General features: G+C 48.5%; 1 protein-coding gene across 1 annotated transcript; it reads left to right on the forward strand.

The window, feature by feature from the left end:
* Window positions 1-11990: 11990 nt before the first annotated feature.
* LAIR2 (leukocyte associated immunoglobulin like receptor 2) lies at window positions 11991-19839 on the forward strand. Its single transcript, XM_004061423.5, has 5 exons — window positions 11991-12112; window positions 12834-12869; window positions 17042-17335; window positions 18187-18237; window positions 19678-19839. The coding sequence occupies exons 1-5, from the start codon at window positions 12079-12081 to the stop codon at window positions 19719-19721; spliced, it is 459 nt and encodes a 152-aa protein (XP_004061471.3). The 5' UTR covers window positions 11991-12078; the 3' UTR covers window positions 19722-19839.
* Window positions 19840-26940: the final 7101 nt, after the last annotated feature.

Consider the following 26940-nt stretch of genomic DNA (forward strand, 5'->3'; position numbering starts at 1 on the left):
CCCCGATTCCACTCCACACTGCAGGTGGCTTCCCTGGGGTCAGCTCTGAGGGTCTCTTTCTTTTCTTTTCTTTTTGTTTCCCTCCTTCCTTCCTTCCTTCTTTCCTTCCTTCCTTCCTTTCCTTTCTTTTTTCTCTCTCTCTCCCTCCCTTCCTTTCCTTCTTTCTCTCTCTCTTTCTCTTTCTTCCTTCTTTCCTTCCTTCCCTCCCTCCCTCTTTCCTTTCCTCCCTCCCTCTCTCTCTCTCTTTCTCTCTCTTCGTCTCTTCCTCCCTTCCTTTATTTCCCTTCCTTCCTTTCCTTCTTTCTCTTTCTCTCTTTCTCTCTTTCTCTTTCTCCCTCCCTCCCTTCCTTCCTTCCTTTCTCCCTTCCTTCCTTCCTTTCTCTCTTCCTTCCTTCCCCCGCTCCCTTCTTTCTTTCTTTCTCTCTCTCTTCTCTTTCTTCCTTCCTTTCCTTTCTTTCCTTCTCTCTTTCTCTCTCTCTCCCTTTCCTTCCTTCCTACTTCCTCCCTTTCTCTCTCTCTTCCTTCTTTCTTTTTCTTTCTTTCTTTCTTTCTCTTTTTTCTTTCTTTTTCTTTCTTTCTTTCTCTCTCCTTCTCTCTTTCTCTCTTTCTTTCTCTCTCTTTCTCTCTTTCTTTCTTTTTCTTTCTTTCTTTCTTGACAGAGTCTCGCTCTGTCACCCAGGATGGAGTGCAGTGGTGCCATCTCGGCTCACTGCAACCTCCGTCTTCTGGGTTCAAATGATTCTCCTGCCTCAGTCTCCTGAGTAGCTGGGGTTACAGGCGCCCGCCACCACGCCCGGCTAATTTTTGTATTTTTAGTAGAGACGGGGTTTCCCCATGTTGCCCAGGATGGTCTGAAACGTCTGACCTCAGGTGATCCACCCGCCTCGGCCTCCCAAAGTGCTGGGATTACAGGAGTGAGCCACCATGACCGGCCCAAGTCCCCTTTTCACACAAGGTCGTAGGATTTTTTTTTTTTCCTCTGGAGCACTTACTACATCAGCAGATATGGCTCTCAGTGCAACAAAACTCACAGCTCTCTTACGTGGTGTAGAGTTGTCCCTGGAGGCAGCTGCCCCATGAGGGACCCTATCTTCATCCTTCTTGTACCCAGCTGTGGACTCCTGACTAATTCCCACCCTTGGAATGTGAGCAGCAGTGATAAGCGACATTCAGATTTTTTATTTAAAAGGCACGGATGAGCCCTTTCCATTCTCTCTTCCTCTTTCCCCTCACTGGTAACAGAGCACTCCAAGGTTCTAGGGGAGGTTGGACCCCAAAGTTGGAAGAATCTGGGCACCTGAGTCACCTGATGGAGGAGCTCCAACTGCCAACCGGGGGCCCCCATATGGACGTGTCACTCAGTGAGAAGGGAGCCTTCCATTGTGACAAACTGCAGGTATTTCGAGGCTAATTTGTTAAAATCTACGGTTAATATGCTTTATATGACATTTGAATAGTCAGAGGTGTGCCCTCCACATTAGACTGTGAGGTCCGTTGACTTGTGTGGCTCGTCTCTGACACAGACTCAAGCCCTTAATAGTCGCCTGGAAATGTACGTTTTGGTTCACACAAAAAGGAAGTTGACCAAGCCCCCTTGATGAAGCCTCACTGGGGAGGTGGCCCATCGAAGGTCGTATATTGTGAATGGGGCGAAGGCAGCGTCGCCGTCTCCTTCAAGTCTGACCTCCAGGTTGGTGTTCAGATTCCCCCTCCACACCCCACAGCCGTGGTTGCCCGTCTGGATTTGGTGTTTGGGTCAGAGATGACATTCGGGCCGGGCATATGGATGATGATGTCCAAGGAGACAGTTCTCTCCTTTACCCCAGTCACGGGAAGGAAGAACTAAGCTTCATGGTGCCTTCCTGGGAGATACGTGGTAAGAAGCCACAAGACGGTCGGGACTGAGTCTCTGCGCACCGCATCCTGAGCCTCTGCTGTCTGCACAGCGGGGCCGGCGCAGGCAGCACGGTGCCCCTTACCATGCTTTCTTCCTGGACTTTCCCTTGACCAGTCTTGGCATGGCAGGCGAGGGATTGAGGGACTGGGGCTGGGAGGTGGGGAAGACAGCTCTCTCCCTGGGCCCATGTCTGGTTAGATCAATGCTGTGGGAGCTTAGCGATGGAAGAGGGAGCAGAGATGACGGCAGGACGGCATTATCTGCCCAAGCCTCAGGCTTCGCAGCCCAGGCTGGGACCAAGAGCTTACAGATATCACAGAGTGCAGATTTTGAGCGATGTACTGAGCATTGTAAATCCAGATTTCTCTTCCAGAGCTGAGTCTGGGCCACAGGACCTGGACACAGGAGGGTCAGTCTCTCCGGTAATGGTGAGGGTCTGTCTTCTTGGAGCAGCACAGCGGACTCCCACCAGGACAGTGGATGCTGGGTACGGAAGGGCTAGGCTCAGGACAGTGGATGCTGGGTACGGAAGGGCTGGGATGAGGACAGTGGATGCTGGGTACTGAAGGGCTGGGCTCAGGACAGTGGATGCTGGATACAGAAGGGCTGGGCTCAGGACAGTGGATGCTGGGTACGGAAGGGCTGGGCTGAGGGGGTCACTTTGGCAGTGGTTCTGGAGTCTAAATTTCTAAGGGCCTGGAACTCATGAGACTCTAGATGCTGATTCTTTTCTGGAGAACTTCTCCAGAGTCACCATCCTGGCTTGTGCAGACTCAACATTCCACCTGAAATGCTCTGGGAACCTCTGGGGCTGGGAGCCTTCTGGGCCTGATGAGTTCTGTTGGGATGGAGAAGATGATCTTGAAGTTAAAGATTTCAGTGGGAGTCCAGGAAAACGTCGCAGCTGTCCATCATACCCACAACAGCAAACGACTCAGGACTTTGCCACGGTCACCGCGGCAGCCAAAACCACAGCTGTGATCTGGGGCCGGACTCATACCCAGAGGTTGTCTGGGTTCAGGTTCTGCACCCCCGGTTCAGAGAAAGAGGAAACGGAGTGGGCCGTGTGGACCCCGTCCTTCATCGAACTCCAGAACTAAGGGAACTGGGAGGGGAGAAGGCTGTCACCCTTGCATGGAGCTGCCTCCCTCAGTTCTAGTGGTTTCTACAACTCCATGCAGGTTAGCTAAGGTGTGCATGGGTTCCAGAAGGAACATGGAGATGTTTCTGTTTGATGTTACTTGAAACTTTTGTTTGGCAATTTCCTTCTAAGATCAGGAGATTCAATCACCCCACATGGTCCATCAGTCAGGGTATCACAACGTCATGCTCCTTGGCTATACAGTCTCAGGTACATTTCTTCTTGAGATTATTTTTCACGTGAGGCAGAGATGTGTGGCTGCTCACCAGAAAAAAAGAATTCTGTACTTCCTCTTACAGTGCAAGCATTTGAATCTCTGGGAGGTGGCTACCCTCACCAAGGGACTTTTTTCCTAGTCTCCTTTGCATCCATGTGTGACTGACCATAATGACTACGTATAGCCAAAAATCTGGACAGAAATGATGTGCGTCAATCAATTTTGCAAGTTTACAAATATTTTCTGTGTCTCCTCTTTCTGTTTGAAGTATGGGACGCCATTGCCCAAGGGGATGATGGGAGCACAATGGAAGAAGCGGGTGTCCCTGAGTCATCCTGGGGAGAAAATTCAAATTCTGCCCCAGAGAAACCCTCATTGGTCATTTACATGAGTGAGATGCCAAACCTCGCTGTGTGAAGCCATCGGTATTTTTTTGTTGTTGTTGTTGAGATGGAATCTCGCTCTGTCGCCCAGGCTGGAGTGCAGTGGCGTGATCTCGGCTCACTGCAAGCTCTGCCTCCCGGGTTCAAGCCATTCTCCTGCCTCAGCCTCCTGAGTAGCTGGGACTACAGGCGCCCACTACCACGCCCAGCTAATTTTTTGCATTTTTAGTAGAGATGGGGTTTCACCGTGTTAGCCAAGATGGTCTCGATCTCCTGACCTTGTGATCCGCCTGCCTCGGCCTCCCAAAGTGCTGGGATTACAGGCGTGAGCCACTGCGCCCGGCCGGTATTTTAAGACTTACTTATAATGGTGGTTAGTGTCACCCTAACTCTTATCTCCCAATAGTAGCTAAATAATTTGTGATTTGCTCTTTGATCCTGTCCCTATCACCATTAGACTCAGAGCTCTGTTGAGGGCAGGGGCTGGATCTGTTTTGTTCACTCCTGAATCTCAAACACCAAGCAGATAATAAGCAATTGATAAATATTGGTTGATCGGCTTCTGAAGAAAGAATATTCACACATTTATATTTAGAAAAGCTTATAAGGGAAGTAGCCGAGTGTGGTGGCTCACGCCTGTCATCCCAGCATTTTGGGAGGTCGAGGTGGGCGGATCACCTGAGGTCAGGAATTCAAGACTAGCCTGGCTGACGTGGGGAAACCCCATCTCTACTAAAAATACAAAAATTAGCCGGGCTTGGTGGTGCACGCCTGTATTCCCAGCTACTGGGGAGGCTGAGGCAGAAGAATCACTTGAACCTGGGAGGCAGAGGTTGCAGTGAGCTGAGATGGTGCCATTGCACTAGCCTGGGTGACAAGAGCGAGACTCTGTCTCAAAACAAAAGAAAAGAGAAGTTTATAGGTGAAGTGTCTTGTCCAAGGTCACGGAGGCTGTGGGACAGGAAGCCACAGGAGAAGCTCATTCTGGCTGATTTCCCAGCTGGTGTTCTGCACCTCTCAGTATCTTAGGAACCAAGTTACCACGACACACCTATTAGAGTGGCCAAATTCTAAAACGCAGACAATACCACATACTGGCCTACTGGCGAGGATGTGGAGCAACAGGAACTCTCGTTCATTGTTGGTGGGATTGCCAAATGGTACAGCCACTTTGGGAGACAGTGCGGCAATTTCTTCTAAAACTAAATGTAGCTTTGCCATGTAATCCAGCAATTGCATTCCTTGGTATTTACCGAAGGGAGCTGAAAACATACGGTCATATGGATCTTTACAGTAGCTTTATTCATAATCGCCCAAACTTGGAAGCAACCAAGATGCCCTTCAGTAAGTGAGTGGATTAACTATGTGTCCAGACAATGGAATATTATTCCATGCTAAGAAGACACGAGCTCTCAAGTCATGAAAAGACGTGGAGGAGAGTTCAACGTATATCACTACATGAAATAAGCCCGCCCAAATGGCGTATCCACTGTCTGATTCCAACTATGTGACATTCTGGAAGATGCAAAACTATAGAAAGAGTGTGAAGTTTATTGGTTGCCAGAATAAAAGGCTTGGACAAGAGGAAATCATCCCAGTGGAAATGGAGAAAAGCAGGAACAAATGAAGAGCAACAGAAGAAGCTAAATATTTGGGTAAAGATAGGGATTTTGAATGATGATTTCATCATTAATGAATTAAGGAAACATTGATGCATGCTCATTCTGTATTTGATGACATTGCAAACAGTGTTTTGAAAACTATACTTTGCACTAAAATTAAAATTGAGCGCCTGTAATCCCAGCACTTTGGGAGGCCAAGGCAGGTGAATCACCTGAGGTCAGGAGTTCGAGACCAGCCTGGTCAACATGGCGAAACCCCGTCTCTGCTAGAAATACATAAATTGGCTGGGTGTGGTTGTGGGTGCCTGTTATCCCAGCTACTCAGGAGGCTGAAGCAGGAGAATCACTTGAACTGTGGAGGCAGAGGTTGCAGTGAGCCGAGATGGTGCCACTGCCCTCTAGCCTGGGCGACAGAGTGAAAGTCTGTCTCAACAACAGCAACAACAACAACAAAATGACAGCATGGCTCAAGTGTGTTGGCTCACGCCTGTAATCCTGGCACTTTGGGAGGACAAGGTGGGTGAGCTTGAGCTCAGGAGTTTGAGACCAGCCTGGGCAACAAGACAAAACCCCATCTCTATCAAACAAAACAAAACAAAACAAAACAACAATTTGCGGAGTGTGGTGGTGTGTGCTTGTGGTCCCAGCTACTCAGGAGGCTGAGGTGGGAGGATCTCTGGACCCCAGGAAGTGGAGGCTGCAGGGAGCTGAGATTGTGCTAATGCACTCCAGCCTGGGTGACGGAGCGAGACCCTGTCTCAAATAAATAAATGAATGAATAAATAAATAAATCTTAAAGATGACAGCCTACATATATATACACACACATGCCAAACAGATACATCGATGAGATAACACTGTATATACAAAAGTGCAAGGGAATTTTTTTTTTTTTTTTTTTTTTGAGATGGAGTCTTGCTCTGTCGCCCAGACTGGAGTGCAATGGCGCGATCTCCGCTCACTGCAACCTCCGCCTCCCGGGTTCATGCCATTCTTCTGCCTCAGCCTCCCGAGTAGCTGTGACTACAGGCGCCTGCCACCATGCCCGGCTAATTTTCTGTATTTTTAGTAGAGATGGGGTTTCACTATGTTAGCCAGGGTGGTCTTGATCTCCTGACCTCGTGATCCGCCCACTTTGGCCTCCCAAAGTGCTGGGATTACAGGCGTGAGCCACCGCGCCCGGCCGTGCAAGGGAAATTTGAACGTAAGACTTCAGATGCTGGTTACAGTAGCTGAGGTAGGAGGGGGAAACAGGATGGAGTATACACTACAGAGATAGTCATGCTTCATCAAGCCTCGGATTTCCCTGGAGCATGTTGACTTCACGTTGATTTTTTTTTTACATGTTCTGTAAAAAATTTTTTTTCCTTAAATTGGCCTTTGGAAATTTACCAGCAGTGTGCTGGTAAAGGCTTGACAATCAGCTCTCTGAAAAAAAAAAGCAAAAAGAAAAACAAAAAACAACCCTGACGTGTAGCATTTGCCGATTTCTCTGGTGTAAATACTCACAGCATGGCTTTGACATGAGTTTTACATTTGGTGAAAGCAAATTGTGCCTACTTTGAATAGAATGATTGGGACAGAGATATGGTTCTTGTCAGGCACTAATTAGGGAGTAAGGCTTGTCTAATATTGCCTTGGCTCTCATGCGAAAAAAAAAAAAAAAGGAAAATTCGGGAATTTGTGTTGCTTCCTCAGCCCCATCCTGGGTAAAATCAGAGATGTATACAGGGCAGGGAGAAGCTGTTTATTTCCGTGCCTGAGGTTGGAGCTTGTTAAGGATTTGAGCTGTGATGCTGGCACCTGGCAGACCACATCCTGTGCGTTTTTCAGTTTTGCTCCGTTCCTGACCCTGGTATAGCAGAAGCTTTTTCACATCTATGACACCTGCTATGTCTCGGTAAACCCTGGAGGGGAAGGGAGGACAAGGTTAAAATACTGTTCCGAGGACCTGGCCTCTCCACAGCGCAGGCTGGAGGTGGCAGCCCGTGGAAAGCCAAGTTCATCCACCATCAGAGCCCAGGCCAAGGCTAATATTCAGGACAAAGCCAGGCACAGGTCGGGAATCCTGTGAAGATGATCATCGTCTTGATGTCGTCCTTCCAGGGTTGCATCTGGGCCAGAAGATGGAAAGAGAAATGGGTGAGTCCCTGCTACCACCCCACCCTCAGGTTGCTTTTTTGGCTGAACAAGAAGGGTCCTCCCAGGCAGGCAGGGTGGGGCACAGAAACGTGAGCCAATGTGGATGACTTGGGGAGGGCTTTGCAGCTGAATCTCCTGAAAAGAGCAAGAAGTACAGACCTCTGGGCATTCTAGACTCAGATTCTGTAGACGCTTCCCTTTGGCCGAGCCAAGCCAGGGTTGCTCAGGAACTGGGGTCCTTGAGATTGGATTAGATTGGATGGAACGACACAGGATTGCAACGTGCAGAACTGTGAGGACCCGGGTTTAGCTTGAGTTCCCCAGTCTGTCCACGAGGTCCAAGCTTGAGATCATTACGGCGACCACATCTCAGGAGGAAGATAGGTCAGCAACGCAGTGACGTGCTGGAATAGTTTTGAAATATTTGAACTATTCTAATGCAAACTCTTCTTTTAATGACATTTCACGTTGCGTCTTATGTCATTTTATTTATGTAGATGTTGTCTTTCCACTTGACATTTAATTGGTGTTTAAGTTGCAAATATTGTGTATGTATCTGAGTCTAGTGTGAGAATCATTACTCTATACCTGTGCATCCCACACCAAGTAACTTTTTTTTTCTTTTATCTTTTTTTTTTTTTTAAGATGGAGTCTCGCTCTGTTGTCCAGGCTGGAGTGCAGTGGCATGATCTCGGCTCACTGCAAGCTCCGTCTCCCGGGTTCAAGCCATTCTCCTGCCTCAGCCTCCTGAGTAGCTGAGATTATAGGTGCCTGCCACCACGCCCGGCTAATTTTTGTATTTTTAGTAGATGGGGGTTTCACCATGTTGGCCAGGCTGGTCTTGAACTCCTGACCTCGTGATCCGCCCACCTTGGCCTCCCAAAGTGCTGGGATTACAGGCATGAGCCACTGTGGTCCAAGTAACTGTCGTCCAAGTAACGTTTTTGAATGAGTAAGCTGTGCTGTGCTGAATCTGTAGCATGCCTTGGACATAGACCTTCTCCAGATGGGATCGAAGTCTTAGAGGAATGCAAAGGTGGAGGGGCCCTCTGAGAATATGGAACGACGACAGCTCTGTATCACCCCTTTTATGGAAAAACCCAGAATAACTGCGCATGTGTTCTGTGACCTTTGATGTTGATTCTGTCAGCAGGAGGAATCTTCTGAGTAGTGAGGAAAATCTTGGATATGTTGGTGGTTTCACAACTGTCAGAATTCACTGAATTGCACAGATTCAATGAAGGCAGTTTGTCTGCCAAGGATTCCTTGATAAAGCTGATTAAAAATCGCTAATGAAGACCTAAAGTGAAAAGAGGCAGGAGGGAGAATCTAATACATAGAAACCATTATGCCAGTAAAAGAAGAGTCAGAAGCAGGAAGGTCATTCTCAGGAGCCGCTGTGTTTTGGCCTCGTGTTCAATGCTAAGTTTCAAAACAAATGTAGTAGCCCTTGCAACCATGAGAAGTTGGTGAGTGATTTGAAATCATTCTTATGATGAGGTGGAAGCTTTTGGAATCTGTACCCCTGCACTTTATCCTTGTCCTCATGATTTACAAAACCATGAAAATAAAGCTCAGTTAATTCATCATCATCAAGCTGAGCACCAGGTTCAGTATTCAGCTTGAGTCTGGGGACTCCGTCTTTCTTTAACTTTTGACTGCATAGCCTTCACTTAGTTTTTATATCTCTTAGGCATTAAAAAAAATTTAAAAAAATATATATTTTTTGAGACGGAGTCTGGCTCTGTCTCTCAGGCTGGAGTGCAGTGGCACGATCTCGGCTCACTGCAACCTCCGCCTCCCGGGTTCCCACCATTCTCTCGCCTCAGCCTCCTGAGTAGCTGGGACTACAGATGCCTGCCACCAGGCCCGGCTAATTTTTTTTGTATTTTTAGTAGGGACGGGGTTTCACCGTGTTAGCCAGGATGGTCTCGATCTCCTGACCTCGTGATCCGCCCACCTCAGCCTCCCAAAGTGCTGGGATTACAGGCATGAGCCACTGCGCCTGGCCTAAAAAAGTCTTTAATATATTGTATTAAGCAGTTTTAGTTGGTTTATTGTTATTTTTTAGATGGATTGCTGTCTTATGGACTTAGTCTAACATATTCACAGAAGGTTGGATTAGATTGGAAGAACATACCTGAGACTGCATTGTGCAGAACTCTTTGAGGGCCAGGGTTTAGCTTGAGTTCCCCTGTCCGTCCATGAGATCCCAGCTTGAGATCATTACAGCCACCACGTCTTGGGAGGAGGACTAGTCTGCAATGCAGTGATTATGATGGAATGTTTCAATGTTTTTGAAATGTTTGGACTATTCTGATGCAAAAAAACTTCCTTTTTATTTTTGAGACAGAGTCTCACTCTGTCGCCTAGGGTGGTTTTTTATTATTATTTTTTTCTTTTTTGAAACCCTCTGTTATTAAGAGATAAATATGATTCCCAGGAACATTGCTGTGTTCTGCTTTAAGTATTATTGGTCATATCTGGTCACACGCCCTGCTCTGAATCAAACCCTGAAAATGGGATTGCTAAAATCGCCTTAATCTAAACTCCATTTCCCTCCCACTTGCTCCCTGGGGTTGGGGCACAGACACTCAAACAGAACTGGTTTTTGGTTAGTAAGGAAGAAGTGAGCAACGGCTGCGGTGTAGACCCTCATCAATGCCTGCGACAGTTACACCTGGAGACAAGCTCTCCAGTGTCCTCAGAAGCAGCGGAGATGAGAATCCGTGATAGGGTGGGCTCTGTCCCCCTCAGCTCCGTGATGCCGAAATGCACTGCTGGTCCTGGTCCTGCTCCTCATTCCACACCTGGCTGAGCGCCCATCTGGCCCCAGACCTCAATGCCAGGTTCTAAGCACCGTCTCCTGACCATTCAACCCCTTCAGGATTTTGCATGTGCTGTTGGACCACCTCACTCCCACCTGGAGCCAAATGACACTGTGGGAGGAGGGGAAGAGAACTTATGCTAGTAGAGAGTATGTGTGTGTGTGTGTGTGTGTGTCTACGTGTGTGTATTATACATAATATATAGAATAACAAAATTGTTAATGGGGCCGGGCTTGGTGGCTCACACCTGTAATCCCAGCACTTTGGGAGGCTGAGACGGGCAGATCACATGAGGTCAGGAGTTCAAGACCAGCCTGGCCAACATGGTGAAACCCCGTCTCTACTAAAATACAAAAATTAGCCAGGCGTGGTGGCGGGTGCTTGTAGTCCCGGCTACTCAGCAGGCTGAGGCAAGAGACTTGCTTGAGCCTGGGAGGCAGAGGTTGCAGTGAGCCAAGATCGCACCCCTGCACTCCAGCCTGGGCAACAGAGCGAGACTCCATCTCCACACACACACACACACACACACACACACACACACACACACCAATTGTTAATTGTATATATATAATTATAATAGTTTATATATAAATAATTATATATAAACTTGTATATATATAGTATTTGCTGTATTATATATAAACAATTATATATGTAATGACTGTATAAAATAGATAAACAATTTTAACTAATAATATTATATTAATTATATTATGATTAGATGTAATAATTATTTATATATAATATTTATTATTATGTATCGTTAGAACACTTAACGTGAGCTCTGTCCTCTTAACAAATTTCAAGTGAACAAGACATTATTGCTGACGGTGGGTCGTATGTGGTGCAGCAGATCTCTAGGGCCTGTTTGTTAATAACTCCCCATTTCCCCCTCCTCCCAGCCCCCGTAACCACCATTCCCTGCTGTAATGTTGTGACTCTGGCGACTTTGCAGATCTCCTGTAAGTGACATCATGCAGTACTTGGTCTCTGCATCTGCATCGCTTGGCGTGATGTCCTCAGGTTTCGTCTGTGTTGTCGCCCATGGCAGAATTTTCTTCCTTGTTTAAGGCTGAATAGTATTCCCCTGTGTGTGCACCACATTTTCTATATCCATTCTTCTGTCAGTGGACACTTAGATGATTTTCACGTCTTAGCTATTGTGAATAGTGCTGCAGTGATCAGGGGAGTTCAGACGGCTCTTTGCATACTGAATTTGTTTCTTTTAAATATAGACCCAGAAGTGGGATTGCTGGACCATATGGTAGCTCTATGTTTAGTTTTTTGAGGAACCTCCCCACTGTTCTCTATAGTGAGTGCACAATTTTTCAGCCTCCCAAAGTGCTGGGATCACACGCGTGAGCCACCCCGCCCGGCGCACTGTAGGATCTTTTTTAACGCATCATACACCTTGTTGGGATTTTAGCAGAGATCACAATATTAAAAACTTGAGGAAGGATTTCTATGACTCTCATTTTAAATACGAAGACATGTCGACTTCTAGTTTTGTAACATCTTGCCCAAGAGCGGTGGTCGTTAACTTGTGGAGTTGGGATGACGTCCAAGTCAGTTGGTTGCACGACCTTTATTCTGCCTTGTCCCACAGATTTAGAAAGAGGCTGACACATCGGGTAACTAGTTTAAGGTCGTCTGATCATGCGGGTAAGCGACATTTTTCAGAAACCAAGGCCCTCCCTCTCATCTCACTAGTGGGAAGGGTGGGAAGAACAGAACAGAAAGCTCTCCCTCTAGTGTGAGGCAGTTGCTGTGGAAACCCCGTAGGCAGGAGGCCCCCGGCCAGCACATCCTGTCTGCTTGTGTCTGCTGCAGAGTTCTGGGACTGGAGCCATGTCTCCACACCTCACTGCTCTCCTGGGCCTAGGTGAGTCCTGGCGGGAGCGGGAAGGACTGGAAAGGGGGTCGGGAGGTCTGGAAAGTTCCCTGCTCAAGCCTGACTCTAGTCCAGAAGATTCTGGGGAGGAAAGCGTCCTCCTCCCCACAAGACTGCCATACTGCTCTCCCCGGGCCCTAAGTCTGATCAGAGACAACCTTGTCCTAAAAACAGGGGCCCGGGTGTGGGGATGAGGTCAGCTTTAAGAAGGGCTGGAGGGCCAGTCGCGGTGCTCACACCTGTAATCCTAGCACTTTGGGAGGCTGAGGCAGGTGGATCACCTGAGGTCAGGAGTTCGAGACCAGCCTGGCCAACGTGGTGAAACTCCATCTCTACTAATACAAAAATTAGCCGTGCATGGTGGCGGGCACCTGTAATCCCAGCTACTCGGGAGGCTGAGGCAGGAGAATTGCTTGAACCCGGGAGGTGGAGGTTGCAGTGAGCCAAGATCGCGCCACTGCACTCTAGCGTGGGCAACAAGAACAAAACTCCGTCTCCAACAACAACAACAAAAAGAAGGGCTGGGGGAGCAGGAGCCTTTCTGGAAGAGGAGACTTTGGGATTTATCTTGAAACCATTTTGCAGCAAGAAGGATTACATGGAGATAGTGATGTCGAGGAGGGTTGGCTTGGTCATTATGAAATGCTGAATGCCCCCCAGCTGAATGCCCACTGGGCAGTGGGCATTTTTCTCACTGGGGCTTCTCTTCCAGTGCTCTGCCTGGCCCAGACCATCCACACGCAGGAGGGTAAGTCATGACTTCGTCCTGTCTTCCCAGTCCCCTCTGTCACCCCAAGGGCAGTGCTGGGTGGGAGTGATGTGGATTCTTAGAGGGCCTGGAGGGATCCCTTTAAATATATCCTAGATTGCAAACTATTCCAAATGTAAAATGCATAACCCTCACCCCTTTCTCTCCTTCATTCCCCACCTGTCATATTTTGCTTTTCTTATTTTCAAAAATCTTATATTTTATTTTATTTTTATTTTTGAGATGGAGTCTCACTCCATCACCCAGGCTAGAATGCAGTGGCATAATCTCGGCTCACTGCAACCTCTGCCTCCCAGTTTCAAGCGATTCTCCTGCCTCGGCCTCCTGAGTAGCTGGGATTACAGGCGCCCACCACCACCCCAGGCTAATTTTTTTTTTTTTTTTTTTGTATTTTTAGAAGAGACAGGGTTTCACCATATTGGCCAGGCTGGTCTCGAACTCCTGACTTTATGACCCACCTGCCTCAGCCTCCCACAGTGCTGGGATTACAGGCATGAGCCACTACACCCAGCCAAAAATCTTATTTTTAATCGACAAATAATTGTATATGCTTGTGGGGTACAACGTGATGTTACAACGTATGTAAACATTGTGGAAAGATTAAATAAGGCTAAATAACATATCAATCACATCACATACTTATTGTGATGAGAACATTTAAAACCTACTTTTAGCAATTTTGAAATATGTAATAAGTTATTATTAACTATAGTCAGCCTGCTATGCAATAGATCTCAAAAACTTACTCCTCCTGTTTAACCGAAACTTTGTACCATTTGATCAGTGTCTCTCCCAAGCCCCCCATTTCCAGACTTTAATAGCATCATTCTAATCTCTAACTCTGTGAGATGACCTTTTTTGTTTGTTTGTTTGTTTTGGGATGGAGTCTCACTCTGTCACCCAGGCTGGAGTGCAATGGCACAATCTCGGTTCACTGCAAACTCCTTCTCGAGCTCAAGCGATTCTCCTGCCTCAGCCTCCCGAGTAGCTGGGATTACAGGTGCATGCCACCACGCCCAGCTAATTTTTGTGTTTTTAGTAGAGACGGGGTTTCACCATGTTGGCCAGGCTGGTCTTGAACTCCTGACCTCAGGTGATCCACCCACCTTGGCCACACAAAGTGCTGGGATTACGGGTATGAGCCACTGCACCCGGCCGAGATGAACTTTTTTAGATTCCACATGCGGTATTTGTCTTTCTGTGCCCGGCTTATTTCACTTAGCCTAATGTCCTCTGGTTCATCCATGCTGTTGCGAATGACAGAATGTCCTTCCTTTTTTAGGGCTGAATAATATTCCATTGCATATACACAGCACATTCTCCTCATCCATTCATTTGATGGTGGTTATATAACTCAGGTTATTTCCAGGTCTTGGCAGCTGTGAGTAGTGCTGCGGTCACCCTGGGAGTGCAGGTGTCACCTCCACACACCGATTTCCATAATGAGAATTCAAACCCAACACGACCAAGGCTGAACCTGGCACTTTTCCCCAGATGAGCCCACACTTCACTCGACAGCTTCTTGGCGGGGAACATGACGGTCACAAAGGGCAGACTCTGAACACTCATCCTCTTCTCCATCCTCCTGGATGCACCACGTCACCCAGTCCTGGTGATTTCACTCTAAATTTTTCTCATCTTTCCCTCTCTCTTCATCGACTTCTCCTGCATCACCCCCAGGTGACAGCCCCTCTCCCCTCCGTGGCTCCCCGAGGCCGGCCTCAGCCTGTTCATGCCACTGCTGCCTGCTCCCTTCCTGACCCCAGGGACTGGCGATTTGCAAAAGCACAACCATGACCATTGTACTTTCCACAGTTTTTAAATTGTATTCAAAATTTTTCATTTAATATCTCATCGTAAGATGAATTTTTTTTCTTAGAGCCCTTCCCCTGTTTATCTTCAGATAGAATCAGATCCAGGCACCTCTCTTTGTTCTGGACATGCCCATTTTCCCAGCCACATCCTGTCCCTGTGACTTGGGGCTCACTCATCTCTACATTCCTCCAGGTTCTTTCGCTTTCTCAAACACTCCATATGCCGCTCAACATGGTGGTTCTTCTCACATGCTGATTTTTTTTTTTTTTTTTTTTTGAGATGGTGTTTCATTCTTGTTGCCCAGGCTGGAGTGCAATGGCTCGGTCTTGGCTTACTGCAACCTCTGCCTCCCTGGCTGAAGCAATTCTCCCTGCCTCAACCTCCCAGGTAGCTAGGATTACAGGTGCCTGCCACCATGCCTGGCTAATGTTTTTGTATTTTTAGTAGAGACGGGAATTCACCATGTTGATCAGGCTGGTCTCGAACTCCTGACCTCAGGTGAGCCGCCCACCTCGGCCTCCCAAAGTACTGGGATTACAGGTGTGAGACACCGTGCCTGGTCTGATTTTTAAAAGTTAATTAATTCAGTTTAAAATTGACTGATGAAAATTGCATGTATTTGTCATGTCCAATATGACATTGTGGACTCTGCACACAGCGAGGAATGGCTACATCGAGCTAGGCAACGTAGGCATTCCTCCTGTGTGAATCATTTTTTGTGGTGAGAGCGCTTAGAATCACCTGGATTAGCAATGTCCAATAATGTAATACATTGTTATTAACTGTAGTCACCGTGTTGTACATGATGATTCTTGAATTGATTTCTCCTCTCTAACTAAAACCTTGTTTCCTTTGAGGAACATTCACTGGCTGATTTTCCCACTTTGAGTGCCCTGGTGTCGCCTGTCTGCTCAGCTCAGGTAGTTTCTACTCCTCCCTCAGCTCTCAGCTCAGATAGAGCGTCCCCTGACTTTGCAGAGGAGGTCAGCTCCACTGCCCACCTGTCCCCTAGATCCCTGCACACTTACCCACAGGAAACTTACTGCAGTTCACAGCTGCAGATTTGGACAATTCTTTGATCAATATCTGTCCTCCCTTCTGGAAGTCCACCTCCAAAGGGCAGGCATCCTGTGTGTGTTTCTCACATTTGCGGAATTAGCAGCTCATGAAAAGCGTCTTTAAACAGATTGATAAGTAACTGAGATATGGTTAAAAGAAAGGAAAATGAACAAATGGGTGGGTTTGGGGAGATGCTGGTCAAAGGATAGAAAATTTCGTCTAGACAGGGAGAGTAAGTTCAGGATTGTGTAACATAATGACTAGAGTTAATCATAATGTATCATATGCTTGAAAATCGCTAAGAGGGCAGATTTTAAATGTTCTCACCACAACAATTAACTACGCAAAGTAAGGTTATATTAATTAGCTTGACTCAGCGATTCCACAGTGTATACCTGTATCAAAACATCATGTACACCTTAAATACATGCAGTTTTAATTTGTCAATAATAAAGAATGAATGAAGATGCGATGAGTGAATTGAAGCCCTGCCAGCTCTCTGCCCCGCTCAGGGATTTTGCTAATTTTGACACAACTTTCCTGTTTCAGGGCTTCAAACCCGCCCTTCCTCCTCCACCCCAAGCCCAGTTGAGATAAATGGGGTTTTTCAAGAGCCTTAATAACAAGGAAATGCAAATTAAGCTGAGGAGAAAGTAGAAACTATGAGGAAAACCCAGAGGTGGTGTCTCCACAGAGATCTGCATTAGCAATGGGGACCTGTCACGGGCTGGGCATCTGCTGTGAGCAGATCAGGGCTGGGGGCTTCACCCTCACCCCACCAGACCCTCAAAGGAGCCTGGCAACCCCCGTCCCACACTCAGTCCCACCCAGGGACCGGCCAGTGCCCTTCAGGCCCCAGCACAAGCCATCTCCAGAGCCCTTGCTTCCCTGTCCCTTGTCCTTCACGAATGACCCTGTCATCCCCATCCTGTGCCTCCCTCCCACCCTCTGTCCCTCTGGAAAGTGGCCCTGGGCTCTGCAGCAGGCATGAAGGGCCCCAGGCTGCTCCGACACTTCCCACGTGACCCTGAGCAAGGCCCAAGTTGCGAGCAAGTCTCAGGGTCCTCACTGCCAACTGGGAAAAACTCTGCAGTGATGAGAATCACATGCACGTAGAAGGTGCAGGAGGCGTGGGAATGTTCTAAGGTTGGGCTGTGGTCATGGCTGCATAACTCCATAAAATTGCTAAAATCCCTGAATTGTGATGCTAAAATGATGTGTGTGGCATGGTGACTTCCTACAGTGGACGCTGAGATCCTTCTCTGCTTCCCTCCTAGGGGCCCTGCCCAGACCCTCCATCTCGGCTGAGCCAGGCACTGTGATCCCCCCGGGAAGCCATGTGACTTTCATGTGCCGGGGCCCGGTTGGGGTTCAAACATTCCGCCTGGAGAGGGAGGATAGAGCCAAGTACAAAGATAGTTATAATGTGTTTCGACTTGGTCCATCTGAGTCAGAGGCCAGATTCCACATTGACTCAGTAAGTGAAGGAAATGCCGGGCTTTATCGCTGCCTCTATTATAAGCCCCCTGGATGGTCTGAGCACAGTGACTTCCTGGAGCTGCTGGTGAAAGGTGAGGACATCACCTGGGCCCTGCCCCAGTCTCAGCTCGACCCTCGAGCTTGTCCCGAGGTCCCTGGACCCTGTCCCGGCTGCTGTCCTCTCTCTGTGGCCACCCTTGCCCTCCTCCTGACCCCCAAGCCATCCCCTCCCCCTCTTCCTCTGCACACACCTCCCCTCTGCCCTCACACCTGCTTAGGTCCCTGGAGCCCTGGTCTCCTCTGGATGCCACAGATTGCCTGGACACTCAGTCCCAGCATTGGGTTGGCTCAGAGCTGGCTCTGCTTGGCTGGGTGGGGAGTGGGTTCCCAGAGATTAGGGGGTAACCCCCCTACAAGGGGATGAGTGTCTTTTCACACAGGATTGATGGTCCCATTTGTTATTCCTTTCCACTGAGCCAGAACCTACCCCAGGCAATGTGCTCCTCCTGGTGTGGTTCATCTCCCACTGGGCAGAACACAGGGTCCAGGGATGGCCCCTGACCAGGGCGGGACAGTGCTTTGGGAAAACCTTTGGTATGTGACCACATGCACCCCTGTGTGTGCTCAGCCCGAGATGTCCTGGAGTCAAAGTCCACTGGAGAGGATCCAACCCATCTTCATGTCCCCCCAGGACCTCAGCAGTCCCCTGAGGTCAAGAAGAGCTTGTGGTGGGAGGAGCAGAGGGAGTGACCAGCCCCAGGGAGAATGGGGCAAGCAGCGGGGCTCTCCCCAGCCTCCTGTCCCCTGCCCCGTTTTCTCAGGAGTCTCGAGACATTGTCTGGAATTGCGTGATGGCCAGGCGGCCTTTGGATGGGGGCTCAGGGTGGAGGAGGGCAGGTTGGTTGGGACGGGTTCTAAATCCTTCTCCTGCCCCTGTTTACAGAAACCTCTGGAGGCCCGGACTCCCCCGACACAGAGCTCGGCTCCTCAGCTGGTCAGTAGCAGGGTCCTCAGCTGGAGGGGATTACAGGGGGATCTGTGCTGGGGATGCTGTTCCGGGTCCAGCCCTCTGCCCTGGGCTTGGAGTCAAGGTCTAGGGAGGCCACGGGAAGGCACCGACACCCACCAAGCTCTGGGAGGTCGCTAATGCTCACAGAGACCATAGCAGCAATGGTACCGTGATTGCAACCTTGTTCCATGCCAGGAACTGTGGAAAGCACTTAATGCAAGCACCACTTAATGGGGGAGGTACTAGTCTGATCCTCTAACTCCTCCTCCTCTCTAATGTGCAAAACATAAATTAAAGTTTCTTGCTTAACGGCACAAGGCTATGAAGGGGCAGGGGCCACCCACCCGGGCAGCCCCATCCCAGACTTCCGGGCTCGCCCGAGCTCCACGCTGCCCCCTTGTGGGCGTGACCTCACCATTCACCCCGCTCTGCACCTGATGGAGGGACTTAGAACTCACCTTCCAACCTGGGACACCCGGAGAGGGACGGGGCTGCTCCTGTTGGCTCTGTGGTCTCCGGGGGAGGCCTGAACAGTGGAGTAAGGTCCCTTAAGAGGAGGAGGGCTCCACAGGGAGGGGACGTAGCTGTGAACGGTGACCAGGATGAAGCCATGAGGCTTCCCTTCCACCTGGCTCTGCTCTGGACTCTGTGATGGGAGAGAAGCTGCCTCTGGCTCTGCCCCTGGACTCTGTGTGATGGAAGTGAAGCTGCCCCGAGTCCCTGGGTCTCAAGTTGTCCATCTCCCCATGTGATCTGTGACCAGAACCTCCCAGGGGAGGACACGGGGTCATAAGCCATCTGCGGACCCTTCCCCACCTGGGTTTCTATCACCAGAGTATGTCCTTGGACCTAGACCCAGTGCCTGCCTGTGAGGCTCGGGCTGTGAGCTCAGGCAGGTGGGACCAGGGGCTGAAGCCACATGGGGAGGTGGGAGGAGCGATGCCGTGCTCCATCCGGACCCCCTCAGTGGCTCCTGGGCTGCCAGGGCACAGCGGGACATGCTCCTGAGTCCCGCAGACCTGGTTCAAGTCCAGTGTCTGGTTTTTATTAGGCTTCTGTCTGCGGGAATATCTTGCCTCTGTTTCTCTCCCTCTCTTCTTCTCCTTCCCTCTCTCCTCTCTCACCTTCATGCAGTGACATATAAAGATCACGAGGACAGACCCTCCTGCAGCCAGATTGCTGGGTTCATGGTTCAAATCCCGGTGGTTCTGCCACCCCCTGGCTCTATGCCTGACGGTGACTCACCCAAACCTCCTGTGTCCCAAATTCCTGATGTGAAACAGAGGCAATAGAAGAGCTGTCCTGGTAGAATCCTTTAGGGCAGACTTGAGTTCAGGTACACACGGCGCTGACATCAGTGCTGATTAGAAAACCCCAAAGGAGGGATGCTCCTATTAATACTGAGGAAGTATTTTGTCCTCACAGGGACCGTGCCAGGCACTGAAGCCTCCGGATTTGATGCACCATGAATGAGGAGAAATGGCCTCCCGTCTTGTGAACTTCAATGGGGAGAAATAGTTAGAATGAGCAATAGAAATGCACAGATGCCTATATATACATATACAAATAAAAAGATACGATTCGCAATGGAGAATTTCAGACCTATCATTTCAATTATATTAAATATGTTCACGTAATGTATTACATATATAAGGAACATAATTATATAATAAAAATATGTTAACATATCACCACATATCACTATAATTGTATTATATGAAAGATATATTTACAACATATAGTACAATAAATTTCAGGTGTTATAATTAATAAACAAGTACAAACATAAATATATATTATCTATTATTTATAGATTATAATTATAACTGAAAAATTTTATATTTAATTATGTTTATATGTAATATACATTATACATTATATATTATAGTGAATATATGCAACATATATTATAAGTATAAATCATATACAATTAACATTATATACATTAAATTATAATGTACATGTCAAGATTACATAATTCAATATATATTTGTTATATATTATACGTTTACATAATACATGATACATATAACTATAAATAATATAAAAACTGTAATATTGCACATATATAATACATATGTAATTTTAAATGGTGGCAAATGTTATGAAGACCAAGCCCAGGAAGTCATGGTATAGAATAACGGGTGGTGTCCTGGACCTTGGACCGTGGAGGAGGCAGGAGGGAAGGACATTCCAAGAGAGAATGTCTGCCTTTCTTGAAGGATATTGAAGATGCTGCCTCGGCAGTGGGGGAGGGGAGGGGCGCTGTTCCTGGAAGAGGGACGCTTGGCTCGGAGCCTGGGTTTGGGGGAGCCCCTCAGGACCCCATTTAGCCACCTGGGAATTGGGTAGTGGCGTGACCCCATTTAGCCACCTGGGAATTGGGTAGTGGCGTGCACTGTGCAGAGGAGGGTGAAGGTTGGAGGAGATGACAGGCGGCCTGTAATGCGCCAGATGCCTGGGATCTCGGCTCACTGCAACCTCCACCTCCCGGGTTCAAGCGATTCTCCTGCCTCAGCCTGCCGAGCAGCTGGGACTACAGGCACGCGCCACCACGTCGGGCTAATTTTTGTATTTTTAGTAGAGACGGGGTTCCATTCAGGCCAGGCTGGTCTGGAACTCCTGACCTCAGGTGATCCGCCCGCGTCAGCCTCCCAGAGTGCTGGGATTACAGGCGTGAGCCGCCGCGCCTGGCCGATATATATAATTTTTAAAACTTCAACAAGAGCTCAGCCAGCTCTTTCTATGGGGCAATTGCTAATTTAGTTCTATGCAAATATTGACACATTAAGTCCTTGTACACACTGTCCTCAGCATGCCTTATTATTTTTCCCCCTTTTCTTGGAGAAACTATCGACTGAAACATGGAGCAACCTCTCCAAGGTCAGCCAGGTCTCAGGGGCAGGGGCTGTCTGAACTCCAGGACAGGCTGCAGCTCACCACGCTGGGAGGTTTCTGCCCTGCCATACTCTCAACTTTTAATTTGTACTGGGCTTTAATTTTCTTTTCTTTTCTTTTCTTTTCTTTTTTCTTTTTTTTTTTTTTTGAGACGGAGTCTCGCTCTGTCACCCAGGCTGGAGTGCAGTGGCGCGATCTCTGCTCACTGCAAGCTCCGCCTCCCGGGTTCACGCCATTCTCCTGCCTCAGCCTCCCGAGTAGCTGGGACTACAGGCGCCCGCCCCCACGCCCGGCTAATTTTTGTATTTTTAGTAGAGACGGGGTTTCAACGTGTTCTCAATCTCCTGACCTCGTGATCCGCCCGCCTCGGCCTCCCAAAGTGCTGGGATTACAGGCGTGAGCCACCGCGCCCGGCCGAGCTTTAATTTTCTATTTGTGCTGAAGTTTAATTTCCTTCCAGGATCTGTTTCCTAGACCTGTGCTCTTTATTTTTGCTTTCCTCTGTTACATGATGACTGATTCTCTCTGTTCTTTATGTGGGACACATTCTTCCTGCTCTCTCTCTCTCTCTGTGTGTGCGTGTGGTGTGCGTGTCTCTGCATCTCTGTACCTCTGTCTTTCTTCTCCCTGGTTGTTTTTCAACTATTAGCGCAGTGTTTTCTCCCATCACCTCTTGTTTGTTTGGCTTGGACCCTGAGGTGGACAGGTGGGTAAATGAGGCCTTCAGCAAAGGGTGGACAGCTTGACCCTAGCAGAGGAGGATGTGTGAATTTTTCTACCCCTTGCAGAGCACAGGAGGGCTGAGCAGGCCCCAGTACCTGCTCCAGTGTAAGGAAGTCCAGGATGTGCAGGCATCCAGGCCGCAGTGAAAAGCAGGACAGACATGGTTTAGGGGAAATTAAACAAAAGCACCCAACTGTTCTTTTGTGGGGATTGGTGGAAAGAGGATGGGTCCAGGGAGAGGACAGAAAAGCAGAGGCAGCGACTCATCTTTTCTCCTGGATCCTCCAACCTGCCCAATGCAGGGGCTGGGACTCAGCACGATGGGTCTGGGGACACTGCTGTATGGAGAGGATGTCCCTCCTGCTCCACCGCCCCCAAGCCCACCTGGAGAAGGAGCCACGTTTAACACACCCAGTGGTGCAGTGTGGCCAGGCAGAGAGGGAAGGCCCACCCTGTGATCATGACCGCACCGTAATTCCCCTGAGGAGTGTCCTGGGGGTGAACATCAGGGGGCTGCAGTGGGACCCAACATGGAGGGGAGGGGAGGCCTCACTTGGGCCAGATGGGGCAGCAGCAGATACTCACAAATGTCCCTGAATCCCTGGGACTAAGTGGACATTGAGTCAACAAGAAGGGTCCCCAGGCCTTGAGGGAGCAGAGAGAGGAAGGAAGGACAAATGGCTATCAGTACAGACATCAGTGGGATCCCCCCCGCAATTAGTGAGCAAACCCCACAGACCCCAGTCAGCTCAGGCCCAAAGCCCAAAGGCCAGCAGGAGGGCACAGAACCACTGTCCCAAGCATCACCTTTGACCCCTGCTTCCTCCATATTGGGCACTACCCTGGGAAGGAGCTCAGGAGAGAGGGAAAGTGGGAAGATGAAATCATACTAAAGAAAGTGAAAACTGATTGTGAAGGGCTGAGTTTAAACTCCAGGGAGTGTGTGAGTGTGTGTGTGTTCACCAGGGCAGCTTATGAGGAAGAGTGACATCAATGATAGAAGACGTATTTCTTTTTTTCTTTTCTTTGTTTTTTTTTTTTTTTTTTTTTTTTTTTTTGAGATGGAGTCTCGCTCTGTCACCCAGGCTGGAGTGCAGTGGCACAATCTCGGCTCACTGCAAGCTCTGCTCCCAGGTTCACGCCATTCTCCTGCCTCAGCCTCCCGAGTAGCTGGGACTACAGGCACCCGCCACCAAGCCCGGCTAATTTTTTGTATTTTTAGTAGAGATGGGGTTTCACCGTGTTAGCCAAGATGGTCTCAACCTCCTGACCTCGTGATCCACCCACCTCAGCCTCCCAAAGTGCTGGGATTACAGGCGTGAGCCCCTGCACCCAGCTCCATAGAAGACGTATTTCTTCTGTTGAACTGAGTGCAGGCTGATCTGTTGCACAAACACACACGAAGCCACACCAACACATACAAGGATGGAATCCTCACTGGCGTGCAATGCTATTTAACTCCTCAGGTATTAACTACCTAAGGAAAGAAATATAATTCATTGGATTTTTGATGATGCCTCAGTGAAATAAACCAGAGTCTGTTCCATCGAAAATGCCAGGTAAACGTTGACTCTTTTTATTTTTCTCTGTTTTATCATGCATATATAACAGGCTTTTCCCCCCCAACAGGATCAATATTTTACGGGCCCTTTTATAAACTGCTTGTTCTGTTAAAAATTCACCAGAAAGCATCTCTCCCTCTGTTGCATGTCCGCAATGAGCCCTCATAGTTTGTCGCACATCCCACACTGCACACCCTCCTGAAAAATGCTTGGTTTGTGTGATAACATGCCCTGTCCCTTTCTCTCCCCACCAGCCTTTTCCATGTGGAGAAATGTTACTTAAAATGTTTCACATTTGATAGGGAGTCAGTGGCGCTATGTATGGACTGTGTTTCAGTTTCTTTGCATGTGGATTTTTTTTTTTTTTTTGAGACGGAGTCTTGCTCTGTCACCCAGGCTGGAGTGCAGTGACATGATCTTGGCTCATTGCAGCCTCCACCTCCCAGGTTCAAGCGATTCTCCTGCCTCAGCCTCCTGAGTAGAGTAGCTGGGATTACAGGCATGTGTCACCACGCCTGGCTAATTTTTGTATTTTTAGTAGAGACGGGGTTTCATCCTGTTGGCCAGGCTGGTCTCGAACTCCTGACCTCAAGTGATCTGCCCCACCTTGGCCTCCCAAAGTGCTGGGATTACAGGCGAGAGTCACTGTGCCTGGCCAAAATGTGGAGAATTTGATAGGTATTTTGTTGCCGACCTTTTCTTCCTGTTTCCTTGGGGATTCGGGTGGTTACTTTCACACAGAAAGAAAACAGCTTTTCCTGAGGACAGTGGTTCCCACCATGGAACTGAGACACGCTGAGCGTGTGAGAGATGCCCAGAGTGGCAGTCATGGCATCCTGATCTGCAGACCGCTTCTCGGCTTCTGTCCAGAGCAGAGGCCAGGTGTCTGGACTTCCCTTTCTCAGACCGTTGGACCAGCTGGGCAGGGTGTTGAAGAAAAAAAGTCCAGTGTCACTTTTTGAGGCACAGTAAGGAGGACATTATTCAGGACTATTGCTGTAGGTACAGGGACCATGGTGATGGAATTGCGCAGTGTGGGAAAGAGACTGGGCTCAACTCTGAGTAGAACAGGAAAAGTGGGAATTTGTAGCCTTGGAGCAGGGTGAGCGGGGTCAGTCAGTGGAAAATTGCTAAGAGAAGTCCTCAGGGGTTAAGAAGACTCTGGCTAAACCGACCCAGCAGGATTCTTGCTGAAGGCAGGCCAAGGCGGCCAGACATCACCTAAGGCTGATGGAGAATGAAGGTTCTTACCTGTGAACCATCTGATTAAGGGTGATCAGATATCTAGAGTTAAACTGACTCTGCAGGATTCTTGCTTAAGTAAGAATTGGAAAAGAGTTGCAATTCTTACTAAAATTGGGCAAAGCAGAGATAAACATGGAAGCCCAGAGGTCAGGGCTCGTTGGAAAAGAGCTCAGAGGAGCCTGAGTCGAGCGTGGTCAAGGAGATCGTCTATCTGAAGGGAGAACGTAGAGCCTGGGCAGGTGTTGGGGAGGAGGGTTTAGACCAAGAATCACAAAGCTCATGGGCTTTGCTTCATGGAGGGATCACAGACCCAAGAGCTTCATTCTCTTCTTCTTGAAGAAATGTGACCACTGGGGCTGGGTCTCTCCTGGGCTTGAGAGTGAGGTCTGGGGAAACCCACAGGTCTGTGCCCTTGGAGAGGCTTAGCCCACCTGTTCCCAGGAGGACACCACAGCCAACAGTGAGAACCTGTCCTCCATCTCTATCAGACCACAGCTTGCTGACCCCAAGAACCAGAAGGGAGTGCCTTCCCCTAGGACCCCAGCTCTGCTGGGAGACCTTCTGTACCCATGGCCTCTGCCAGTCACTCTCACCTGTGACCCTAAAATGTCTCAAGCCCTTCTCTGCATGTTCCTAATTCTTGGTCCATCCTGTCCTCTTGGGGATGGCCCTTTGCATGGAACATCACTGCAGGCCTCAGGAACCCCAGGACAGAGCACAGTCCTCAGCTTCCTCCATCCTGTGAGCAGGTGACTTGGGATTTCGGATGAGGTTGGCAGTGACTGGAGATTTTGGAATCTGACACATGCTTTTAACTACCTGGAAGGACTGTGCCCTAAGAGACAGAAGATATGAGAAGCATGAGAATCCACTGAAATGTAAAGGTCTTTAGAGCTACAAGAGAAGCTCTAAAAAGACAAGGAAATGCAGAAAGCCCCCAGTTCCTCAGTGGCTTGGGAGGGAGGCACAGACTTCCTGACTATACAGGAGATGATGGGAAGACTCATTACGGATGAGGGCTAGGAGACCACCCTTCCTTAGTTACGTGTTTTGTGCTGTGTCTTGACAAGAGAGATGAATCAGGGTCCTAGATGAGAATTCACCACCATCCAAGACTTAATGGGTGTGTGTAGACTCTGAAGTCCAAGAAGTTCTGCCGACCGACGTCTGCACAAACCACTCTCAGCAAAACAACCACTAGAGTAATCCAGGGTTTCAGAAAGAGTTGGTCTTTTCCAATCTAGCTGAGAATATCTTCTCTCAGTGAGAGAGGGACACACACACACACACACACACACACACACACACACACTGTATTGGCTCTGTTTTCTCTGAAGTGTGTGGCCTTTTTTTTTAAGGTGTTGTAGATTACTTGGAACTAAATAGAGGTGATGGTTGAATAAGATTACGAGTGCACTAAATTCCACTGATTTGTACACTTTTACACAGTTAATGGTTAGTTTTATGTTTGTATACTTTATTACAATAAAAAGTAATGATATAGTATTTGTAGAGCAAGTAGCAAAGTCCCAATATGAGTAGAATATAATCATGCTCATAATTTATACACACAGTGCATTGAAATAAGACACTATTTTCGGACAGGCGCGGTGGCTCATGCCTGTAATCCCAGCACTTTAGGAGGCTGAAGCGGGAGGATCACAAGGTTAGGAGTTTGAGACAAACCTGACTAACATGGTGAAACTCTGTCTTCACTAAAAATACAAAAATTAGCCGGGCATGGTGGCATGAGCCTGTAATCCCATCTACTCAGGAGGCTGAGGCAGGAAAATCACTTGAACCAGGGAGGCGGAGGTTGCAGTGAGCTGAGATCATGCCATTGCACTCCAGCCTGGGTGACAGAGTGAGACTCCATCTCAAAAAAAAAAAAAACAAAACAAAACACTATTTTCTATTACCAAGGCAAGGCCAGAGTGATTCCCTTTTTGCTTCCTCTCTGCCCACTATGGTGTACAGTAGAAAAAAAAAATGGCCTTATCCAGATGTCAAGATTCCACAGTTCATATGAACATCATCTACACCTTGAGCTTCTCTACCTCTTGCTAAATTCTGACTCCTATTCCGAATGTTCCCAATATATCTGGCCCTATATCTACACACCCTTCCTATTTCCCCTGCCTGGATGCAGTCCAAGGAGAGTGGTTCTTGCGGTTACTGTTTACAGTACTGACTGGGATGCTGGCGCCTTTCTGTAGTTTCAGCACCATGGCCAGCGTCCAGGAAGCCACACAGCTTTCTC

The sequence above is a fragment of the Gorilla gorilla genome, chromosome 20 (genome assembly GCF_029281585.2).
Source record: "Gorilla gorilla gorilla isolate KB3781 chromosome 20, NHGRI_mGorGor1-v2.1_pri, whole genome shotgun sequence".
Lineage (NCBI taxonomy): Eukaryota > Metazoa > Chordata > Mammalia > Primates > Hominidae > Gorilla > Gorilla gorilla.

Excerpts from the sequence above, each read along its gene's own strand:
- LAIR2 (XM_004061423.5), top strand. The coding sequence starts at position 12,079 with ATGTCTCCACACCTCACTGCTCTCCTGGGCCTAG. Across the intron at positions 12,870-17,041 it reads GACCATCCACACGCAGGAGG|GGGCCCTGCCCAGACCCTCC; the intron begins GTAAGTCATGAC and ends CTTCCCTCCTAG. Across the intron at positions 18,238-19,677 it reads AGAGCTCGGCTCCTCAGCTG|GGACCGTGCCAGGCACTGAA; the intron begins GTCAGTAGCAGG and ends TTGTCCTCACAG.